Raw genomic sequence first — 11,350 nt, forward strand, 5'->3', positions numbered from 1 at the left:
TGAATAATATACCTCGCCGATTCCGTCCGGATAAGTGTGCGCATGGTACCCAGGTACGGAATTTTAATGTTAATGTTAATCAAAGGACCCCCTTTGCGTATATGCTAAGACACAAGACCTCCAGCCCGCACGAGAAAGAAAGCAACAGTTACAGCGAAGAATTGGACTGTATTAGGTATCTACTTTCTACGCGAAAATGGTTAAACCATACTCATAGAGAGAAACATCAAATTAAGGACCCCCCTTCTCGTATATGTTAAGACACAAGAACTGCAGTCTGCACAAGATGAAGCAGCAACATAAATGCAGCTGCGAAAGAATAAAATTATTATTATACCTATAAATAAATACAATTTTCAAAACACAACGTGAATTCACAGTTTGTTTGACGGCAACTACTGGGAACAATTGCTGTATATACAGAGCATTTCGTATTTTTCCCATACTGCGATTCTTTTAGTTGTGAGTGGTGTGTTGCCTAACCGCTGGAGTATGTTACAACCCCATCTTTTTTTCACAGACTTGTTTATACCTAGACTGCGCATACAATGCCACTCGCGTATAAAAGAGTGATGCCAACATGTTTAGGCAACACATCATACTCGTAATGGCAAAGCGCGAACCAGTTTTAGCAAGATCCTACATATAACCAGTCGAAATAACTAGAATTATTGCATAAAAATTTTATTCAATGGTAAAATGAAATGTGCTTATCGACATAAAAATGTTTATTGGCTTTTAAACAATACTCATTTGTTGTATAAATGTCTAATTCTCACATCCACATCTACTTCGTTTATTTTCTTATTTTCGTAATGAATACGTATTGTAAAGAATACCTTCAGTATTAAATTCATTCACTGCAGCCTGCAGGACATGATTATGATATATATGATGATGATATGATCATGATCTTGAAGTGCCAAAAACAAATTACATCCGTGGAGATTTCTGCGCGACGTACAACAAAGACGCCGACTAAACAAATTCATATCTCTGTTACACTATCGCAAAGATTGTTTCTCAAAATATTCTTGTGCTTTTCTGCTTTTTCCATTCCATTATACATAACTATACCTAGATGTAAACTATCCGGTAAAAAAATACCTTATACGAAAATTTACACTAGATTACATTTATTTCATTATTACCGTTTATAACCTTTTCTGAGAACATTATGTGTCTAGAAAGTGTGCGTTTTCGATTCAGCAAAGAAATTTTAAAAAATACTGAAAAACTAGCCCAGTTCAGCGATATAATCCCAGCAAAAACAAATAGTGAAGATTGGAGCGCGAAAGTTCTTGCCTTTACGAGTTCGGTGGGTGGCCTACCATGTTGACAACATACAACTTGAGCTATGTGCGGTCTAGTTGTAACAAGTCTCTGCTTTTTTTAGTTTCCTTTCCTTTATCGTTAGTTTTAATTGTTGCTTTTTTCAGACGTTGTTTTTACTCTTTTGGATTATTATTACTCCGTTACAAACATTAGTGTTCTTTTTGCAGCATCTCTATGGGTGCTGCGAGAGTTGTTCTTAGTGAGCGAAGCCCATAGAAAAAAACAAACAATTTTATCCTTACACGACAACTTAAATCAAAGAACATTTTTCAACAACACTTCAGCCTTAAATTAAAAAGAGGTACATATTGTCCCATGTTCGACCTTTCTATATAGGAAAGGTATCCGTAATTGTTAGTGGTATCAAAAAAGTTAAAAGGTGTAAGTTGTATGACACAAGTAGGATGAAACAAAAATAGACAACTTGGTTTTAATTTTAATAAAAAACACTATAAAATGTTTCAAATGTGATGGTGTAGATTGCCAGCAATAATAAGTAACAATAGTAATAATACCGAAAACACAAATCTTATACAACTAACATGCAATTTAAAATATAACAATTATTTACAAAAATTTTCATGCAATATAGAATACAGTTTCCGAGCTTTTCGAAGTCCAATACCTGGACATTCCGAGAGTTGATATTCAGATGCGGATATAATACCCTTTAGAGTTTTGAAACGCACCAATAAAGTCATAGCATCCGTTTTATTAATTGGTTTTACGGAACTTAATAATTGTACTAACTAAAACGCACAATTATTTGTACAATTTGAATTGATTATAAGAACTTACTTGTAAATTGGGTGATGTTTCACTTCTCGTCATTATTGTATCTGCTGGCTTATTTTCATAGATTTTATAAGTTTCAATTATCCTACCAGCTTCTTCTGGACTCCAAGCTAATATTAAAGTCATATCCGCCAAGATGCAAATACGAGTTAAATTTTTTAAGAGGTGATGTGGATCTTTTACATCAATCTAAAAGAAAATGTTATGGGCACTGGCAATGGTAAACATTGGTTTAATACAACCTGCACAAGTAAAACACGTAGTTCATAATTTTTTCCCAGCAACTTCAACCGATTGTGAATGTAATCGGGATGTAGATTGTGATACCTTAGCGATAAAAATAAGGCACACACCCCTGTACCCATTTGATAATCAGGGACTATTTCTTCAAACTCCCAAGGGACATTTCTTATTGCTTTTAATATCGGATTTCCTCTTTGCTTAGGATTAACAAGCAGATGATGTGAGGAGATTTTTGCTTGTTTATCATTTTCCTTTTGGAGTATGTTACATGGGCCAGTAGTACCTAAAGTAAAAACAATAAGTGCAAATTTAAAGGTCGATTCGCATTTTAGTGAACGTCAACATCACGTCACTGACCGGCAACGTCACATCAAAATATTGTATTTAAACTTATCTTGACGGTTCGTGACGTTGATGGTGCATTCCGTTACGTCTCTATGTGAATGTCATCATAAGAAATCTATAATACATATTTTAATGTGGCGTTGCCGGTTGGGGACGTGACATTGACGTTCCGCAAAATGTGAATCGACTTTCAAGCAGACAGTACACTACTCAAAATGAGATGACATCACAAATCACAGAAGACATGCTGTTTCAACTCACCAGATGACTTGGAGGTAGGAATCAAATCCTTCTCAAATTCAAAACTAATATTTTCAAATGTGTCATTCATTGTTTATATGCCTAGGGAAAGATGCATTTTGATGTAATTCGTTTTTGACTTTATGATTTCCAATCCAAAAGGTTCCAATAAGTATTTCTAAATGTTTTTTTCCAGTGTTGTTTTGGGTTTTTGACTTTTTGTTTTGATGTGTATACACTACACCATCAACGACTACACAAGCAAAATGCAGTACAATTACAAGTACTTATATAAGCGGTACGACATCAAGAAGGTTTAAGGTAGCACCATGGTAGCACTCATGAAGCGCTTCGTTTGGTGAACGATGTTTTATGTTTATTTATTGATTAACGAATAAACAACAATGTACTCATGCAACCTTTTTCTGAGACATCCTGTATATATTGTAGTGACTGTCAGTGGCAGTGTCAAAGTATACAACTGATAACGTCCTTTTTGCACATGCACGTCGTAACTTTCGCCTCTTTGTTGTCATTCCCTCCACAGAATGATTTCCTCTGCAGTGTCTTTCAACCTTAGATCTTTCCACCAATGAATAAAAATTATTCATTGCGTTCCACCGACTGGTGTCATTGCTCTCTATTTTGGGGTTTTCAATGTAGAAGACCCTACTTTGAAAAATGTCTTACATCGTACAACCCGATGTTGTAAAATATGCTTGCACATGTGGCATTTTAAGACCTATCTCTAATCTATATTTTTGCAGACATTGTTTAGAAATAAGATGTTCTTTTTGCGTGTGTCATGAGGTAGGCCCATATCTTCATTAACAACATAATCCCTTTGTATGGTTTTTAAGGCGGATTCCCATTACTGTGGAAAATGTGCCGAAAATTTACCATCTTCCGAGGCACGTTTAAAGAAAAATAGATGTGGCAATTGTTTCGATTGTCCAAGCTGTCATCAGCAACTGACAACTAGAGCGGCAAATATGGGGCCTAAAAATGGCGAAGATCCGAAAGCTCCACCTCGCAAGGTTTTTTATTTGCTTTGCCTTTTGTGTCGCTGGAGCTCTAGAGATGTAGGAATTCCCGATCAAGCAGCTGGTTAGTGTTCTTATTACCTGTAGGTACTTACTCAAATTGTTTGTTTTTAGTGAGTGGAGGGTGGCCTGAGAGGGAGAATGTTTACGCAAATCGATTGCAAGATATACAAGATATGTATAAAGGTATTGTGCTATCAGATAAACAGCAGAAACTTGAAAAAGATAAAAAGAAGCAACGTCGATATATGAGCTTCACGGTTAGTATCGCTGATTTTTCTTGATTTGGGGGTTTGATCTTTAAATGAAAACATGGTTTGGTTTGTCTATTATTAATTTGGGCGTGTAGGTCAGGGACACAACAGCAGATCTTTCTTTAATATATGCATGCTATGCAGTGTACCGTATCGAAAAAGGTACTCATGGCTGCTTATTTTGGCAAAATACATAGTGTACTTTCCTATAATACGATATGTTGGGGACATTCTGCCACCTTTAATGATGTATTTAGAATTCAGAGGCGGGTAGTGCGTGTAATTGCAGGATTAAAATATCGAGAAGATTGCAAAAGCGCATTTATCAACCTAAACATCCTCACATTACCGTCAATTTATATATATCAGTGCATACTCTATGTTCGTAACAACTTGAGTCTATATACAACAAATAAAAATAACCAGCTGCATTGCCATTCCACTAGACAAAAAAATAGCATAGTGATTCCTGCTTTAAGATTAAATAAAACAAGGACTGGTGTAAATCATATTGGTATTAAATTATACAACGCTCTGCCCCAACACATGAAAGAACTAGACTGCACAAATTCATTTAGTAAATGTTTAAAGAAGCACCTAATAAGCCAGGCATTTTACAATATAAACGACTTTCTACATTATAGGTTTAACTGTCTTTAAATGTGTAAGTTATAGTCTTTATATACTGTATATAGTAACCGACTTGCGTAAAACAATTATGTTATTAGCGCTAATAAATTATTATTATTATTATTATTATTTTATTGTTAATTGTTAATTTAAACACTATACACAACTTAGGGGTAAGGTTGCCAAAATCGTACCGCTTTCCAGTTTTTATTTATTTTTGCTACAGTTATGTGATAAAGTGTGAATCCGTTTGTTGCAAATTATAAAATACTGTTTTAGCTTCAAACAGTAATTTTTGTAGGCACGAAACTTCTATGTTTACTGCACAATTTCAATTTTCCTAAGAGCGTGCAAGTGGTACGATTTAAGGAACCAGTTGCTCAAATCGTACCTGCGGTTTCCCAAATCGTACTTTTAATTTCTTATGAGAAAATGGTATATGAACTATGCCATTTTAGTTTCCTTGTTAAAGGGGTTCGGAATATGCGGATTCGCTGCCAAAATGTCATACGCAAGCTTACGGACGTCATTAATTGTTAGTCCAAAAAGCAATTCTTCAAATTTCAAAATGTGCTCCACCAATTGGCGTTCGACTTCTTCTGGTAAGGCCAGTTCACGTCCATTAACACGTCTTTTGGCCTGATGCGTGGTATCATTTCCTCTCTTGACCTGTCCCAATAGGTGCCTCCTAAATGTCGGTTTTGGAATTTCATATTTTCGACAACATTCATTAAAACCTATATCATTCTTTTCATATTCACTCAATGCCCGTTTCATAGTTTCGGAAGACCACTTTCCATATTCTCTCTTCGGCATTTTTTTCTGCAAATGAACCCAATGTAAATTGTGTACCTACCTATTTTTCAAAAATGTGCCTAGACTGTTTTTATAAATGTGGCGCGAAAACAATTAGTTTCCCAAATCGTACTGGTACGATTTTGGAGACTAGCGTGTGGTAGGATTTAGGCAACTTGATGCATAATCAGTAAAAAATTAATTTAACCTAATCTGAGGATCGTTACTAAATTTTGAAATATACAAACATTTCCAAACATTTTGCTCTAAAGAACTAATACAACATATACTTCACTACACCACTTACCTAGCAACACGCCCTTACAAAAAGCCGCAAAATCTTGTATGAAAATGATCACTTTCTTTTAACACTGTTTGGCGCGTAAATGCGGTTACACCTGTAACTATGATACTGCTATAACTGACTAATGTTTGATTGACCTGGTGAATACTATACTAGATGGCGATAAAAGTCGCGCCTTTATTGAAAAACGAACGTGGTACGATTTAGGCACCGGTACGATTATGGCTACCTTACCCTACTAATGGCATTACTGGAGGCGCTTTCTTTCAATGATCCAAACACGTTTGGATTGTCAAATCACGTTCTTTCGAAGTTTGATCTTATAATCATGATTGCTAAAATTGTGAGCAAACTGAACATAAAAGTTTTATGATCACGAATTCCTAACCTATAAATGCAAGGATATTTTTGCTCAAATGTTAGGTGAGTCAATATTTGTAACTGAAGAGGAGCACAATATCACGCAACTACTTGCCTTTAAGTTATTTTCATAATCCAAACAAAAAATACGTAATTCGAATGCAAATTTGTACTACTAAACTTAACCATACTTTGATTTAAATTCGCGCGTTCTTTCGTAAAACGTGATCCTACGAATCATGATCGCAAAGTAGCCGAAAGAAAGCGCCTTGGATTATTAGTATATACAGTAAGTACATAGGCAATAATAGACTTCTACCATGGTATATACAAAGTCGCCATTAAAGAGGAACCAAAGCTCTCAGGTTCAAACCATTTGGGAGATACGCTTCCCGGCTTCCATTTGAAATTATTTCACATATTTTGACTTTTGAGGTAAAAACAAAATTTTTTGACACATGGTTATTGAGTGCGCCACCGCCATCTTAAATTTTTTTGAATTGTAAAAAAATTGTATTTGTAAAGTTGTAAACGTTGATTAACAAGACAAAACACAAACGGGTAAACGTCATGTTTAAACGCTACTGACTTGTAAAACTGACAGCTGACCTGTAAAAATTTTACAAGTTGGTAATCTAGTAATTTCATTGGCCAGAATTAATGCGAAGTCTCTGTTACATGGATAACATGATATTTTAGACATTTCTTCAAGATTAATTTAAGAACTAATTATTTACGTTTACTATTGTTTACAAATGAGTAACAAATAAAATATTGTACATTATACGCCAGGTAATTGTTTTTACTGGCTCTAAGAGATGACAGGCTCGCCTAACGGCTCGCTAGTCAACTTCTCCTATCACCGAACTGAATGTGAGCATTGAGCCTAAGCTTTTAGAAGGCTTATTTTTAGTGCACTTTCACTTTCAAAAAATAAAAAGTGCACTTTTTCACTCATTATAGCCACATGAATTGCTCCTCAATTTTCCTAGGGCCAGAACATATCTACTTACCATATTTTCGGCCGTATTCTTGGATTACCTGCAATGCAATAATTCCTCCAGATCTTGTTAGCAGTTTAATGATGCGAAGTTATATCTGTATTGCTAGTGCCATCTTTTGTCTGTATCTTTATAAACTCTAATTATTAGCGTATTTTTAGCAAAGTGAAAAATCACTATTGGCTGAACTTTGCCGTCCGTCCGTCACACGTACTAATACTTCTACACGACTGAACCGATTTGTTCAATATGACGGTCAGTTGAAACGATCTTGGATCCAGTGCGTACCAATATTTTTGGTTTTGTGCATGCACAGTGCTAAAAATTTGTTTTAACACATGTGCATTGCTAACTTTTTTATTTATGAAGATATTTAAATGAAACTTTATATTTTGTAAACAGTCTTTTATTTCAATGATGTAAACACTACCAATATAAGGAAAACTTGACGTTTTCAAAATATTGTTTTGCACATGCGCAATGCCAACTTTCTTATTTACGAAAGCATTTAAATAAAATTTCATTTGAATTGAATAAGGCAAGCCTCTCATTCCTACCAGTATTTTTTCCGTGCCCTAGCATTAATATGTATTATTAGGAGCAAAATACGCTCTCGTCATTTACGTTTGCATAATTACTTTTTAACTTGTTTTATGTATTCCTTCAACCCACTTAAATAATATTGATAAATGTACAGTACAGTACATTGGGTCAGACTGGTAATGCTGGGGGGCGGTCTTGGTCCGCGGGGGGTCGTAGTGTGGAGACTCCTGTTCTAAAGTAACAGATTATATTGAAAAGAATGTGAACAGTTTAACAGAATTTTTTGTTTATTAATTTTACATGTCAATTAAGTGTGTGGAAATAAAAATCAAACAGGCGGTATTTTGTTCTGTCATAATTCGAAAGAGTAATTTCGTTTGAATGTTTCCGAATTTTGGCAGTTTTCTGTTTCTCTGGAAATGAAGGAAGTTGCAATCGATTTTAGAGAACTTGTCTAAACATTTATTGCCTGTATTTTGAACCTGATGCAAAAAGAGTATGACTTTTTTGTAGAGCTCATCAAGACATCTTTTTTTGTATTTCACATTTTTCGCCATGGGGCTTACTTTCTCGGGAAAGTGCAAATTAAAAAAAATTATAAAATAAATAATGTGACTTACCCAGGCCAGCCCCGAGAGACTGCGCAACTCAAGATTTAATTCAAAACTTTCCCTCCCAAACTAACTGAACCCCATGGCACATGATCGTCTAGAGTCTAGACAAAGCTACCTAACCTGAATAACAAAATAATAGGACCATTTACTACGTTGTGTTTTTAAGAGTCGCTACAAGATATGTACGTTGCTTGAGTGAGAATCAAGTAAGGAATACAAATAAAACGAGTACATGCTTTAAAAATGGAGATTTAATCAAAATAATTCGCATTGCACGATTAGATTTAGAAAATGGTAGTTCACCGAGTACAAATATAAGAATAGGCTGGGGAAAAAAAAGAGCTGAGAAAAAAACCATCCAACAAATTAATATTGAACTTTATAGCAAAATTAGTTATCTGTAATGGCATGAATGCATATTATGATGGTTGTTAAGTAAACTTATATAATGTCAAATCTCAGGCTCCACTGGTATTCCTAAAGAATCAATATTTCACACACACATAACACAAAAAAACAATCATAAACATTACAATAAATTCACATAATAGGTTCGGATATTGGATGGCCAGTCCAAATCCCACACCGAGTAGTCTTTAGTTGCTCTGGTCATGATATGTCAGTATTGTATGAAAACGATAGGAGTTGGCCTCTCAGAAGAGCATTTCACACAGGAAGGATAAGGATACATAAAAAACAAAGGGCACAACGGGAACACGCCGTACGCTTTTAGCAGACGCCCGCAGACGAAGCACCCTGTAAATAAACAGTAACATATTCATGCAAAAAAAAGGGAAATGTGCTGCAGTAAATTCAATTATAAATTAAAATGTAGTTTTGCATCCTTGTATTGAATATCATAACTAAGGGAAGATACTGTATCTAAAGATAAATAAAAATACGTAAATCGGTCAGTAATTTAAATTGCGGGTTGGCGGGCAAAACCAGCGCTTGGAACAAAGGAGTACTGTAAATTGGAAAACAACATATTTACGTAGAATCTCTATTCATTTAAGTCAAAGTATGACCAGTATAATTCAAAAACGGCAATTTGTATTTAGAATGGGTTATAAATGGCAATAATCATGCTATACGAGAATACCGTTAAATTGGCAAATAATTAACACGATCATATCATTACTAGATGGATGCAATAGACATATAGATAAAAAAAGAGTACATCACCTTTGTAATTGTCGAAGCTGCACTCACTATTCGAAACGTAAAAATTACTTTTACCCTCAACAAAAGCACAAATACCTCAGCCAAAATTTCTCCCTTTTAAGCAAATCTTAGACGAACATTGTTAGAGACGTTGGGTCGATAGGGATCATTAAGTTCCCTTGTATAGCTTTATAATTGACACTTTTATGGTAATAAATTATGGCCCATTTCAACGTAGAGCAAAGAAGAAAAAAACACGTGTTCCACTGAAACGAAACAAAACTCAATCTTGAATTGGCGGCAAGAACGGCTTAGGGAATATTTAAATCGAATTTTAGCGGGCAAATTCGGTTCCATTACAACAGTTTAACTTTTCAATTTAAAATTTCTCAAAAACTGACAAACTCGTAAAAAAACTGTACAACTGTTTCGGAAATGAGCCCCATAGCGAAAAATCTTAAATACAAAAAAAATGTGCCTTGATGAGCTGTACAAAAACGTTTTATACACTTTTTCGTTGAGTTGAAAATAAAGGTGTCAAAGGGAAATATGGTCGGTCACGTTTGGCTTAGCGTCTCTTGCACACTTGTTGGCGAAGTGGACATTGTCGGTGTTGTGGGCAATGTCAGTGTAGTGTCCCTAGTCGGCGATTTGTCATACACCAACACCAAAATTGTACCACGAAGGAAGCTGTTTGAGTCCTAAGCCTAACCCTCAGAAAACTTCTGTATTAGTATTGAGCTATATGCATTTTTTGGATTGTGATTTACTGCTTCGCTTTCGAGAACCTCTTTTACTTCGTTGCTCACATCACATATTTTTTTATGTTGCAGGATAGGACTGGTATAACTGCCTCAATGCTGAGAAAGCGAGTGGGGTTGCCTGACGTTCCACACCCGCTTCGTAAATGCCAGGTTAAAGAACCAACTAAAGCTATAGCAAAAGAGGATGTTGAACAGTTTCCTGAATATCTGCTTACAGAACCTGTGAATTTGTCGTTTGGTAAGGGCGCTTTCTTTTTATTGTGTAATTTATACTGATTTAATTTCAAGTTACTACAATGGAGCAGAGGTTAGTGCAGCCAGAACTACAACCAACAACTGTGGATAAACTGTTTCCTATTCATAAGCATCTGTCTGTGAAAAGATCGCAACGTTGCCGATCCTGTGAACACAATGTCAGCAAACCGGAATATAATCCGAACTCCATTAAATTTAAAATACAATTATTTGCCTAGTAAGATTTGTCAAACGCCTCGTACTTACATGACTTTTGATTTCGTTGCTTTAGCTATCATATTCCTGAGGTGCGTTTAATAACTGTTGAGCCACTAAGGGCGGGGAAAGTAAGTGAATTACTTATTAAATTTATCAATCCCACTCAACATCAAACAACTGTTACACTTTTACCGTACAAGGTGGGGGATGATGTCATTGTGGAAGAGTGTAAATCTGAAATTAGTCCAGTCGATGAGGTAATGCTATATTTTAAAATCAAGCAGCATTTTTCAAACATTATGTTTAGAAGCAGCCGGTCTCACTAACCAGTCAGCCCAGTAGTTTGATCCATTCGTCACTTTCACGGCAACCATCGATAACAATTAAACCTAGGCCTGTTACAGTTCCAGTTGTAGCGAGCATTGAATTTCCTGATAGCACTTTCGTTTTACCACCACGTGATGATG

At 35.4% G+C, this 11,350-nt stretch overlaps 2 protein-coding genes across 2 annotated transcripts; one reads left to right on the plus strand and one right to left on the minus strand.

Annotated features, from left to right (window-relative positions):
- Positions 1 to 1,751: 1,751 nt before the first annotated feature.
- Positions 1,752 to 3,346, minus strand: LOC116162773 (DNA excision repair protein ERCC-1-like). Its single transcript, XM_031476472.1, has 4 exons — positions 2,980 to 3,346; positions 2,373 to 2,656; positions 2,134 to 2,319; positions 1,752 to 2,084 (listed from the first exon to the last, which is right to left on the minus strand). The coding sequence occupies exons 1-4, from the start codon at positions 3,047 to 3,049 to the stop codon at positions 1,899 to 1,901; spliced, it is 726 nt and encodes a 241-aa protein (XP_031332332.1). The 5' UTR covers positions 3,050 to 3,346; the 3' UTR covers positions 1,752 to 1,898.
- Positions 3,347 to 3,469: 123 nt separating this feature from the next.
- Positions 3,470 to 11,349, plus strand: LOC116163823 (dynactin subunit 4-like; the record flags this gene model as incomplete). Its single annotated transcript, XM_031477954.1, has 7 exons — positions 3,470 to 3,768; positions 3,819 to 4,065; positions 4,116 to 4,261; positions 10,500 to 10,668; positions 10,719 to 10,902; positions 10,957 to 11,140; positions 11,191 to 11,349. Coding segments are annotated over exons 1-7 (1,218 nt in total), but the record flags the coding sequence as incomplete, so codon positions are not given.
- Position 11,350: the final 1 nt, after the last annotated feature.

This window comes from Photinus pyralis, unplaced genomic scaffold, assembly GCF_008802855.1.
Source record: "Photinus pyralis isolate 1611_PpyrPB1 unplaced genomic scaffold, Ppyr1.3 Ppyr1.4_LG2, whole genome shotgun sequence".
In the NCBI taxonomy this organism is placed as follows: Eukaryota; Metazoa; Arthropoda; class Insecta; order Coleoptera; family Lampyridae; genus Photinus; species Photinus pyralis.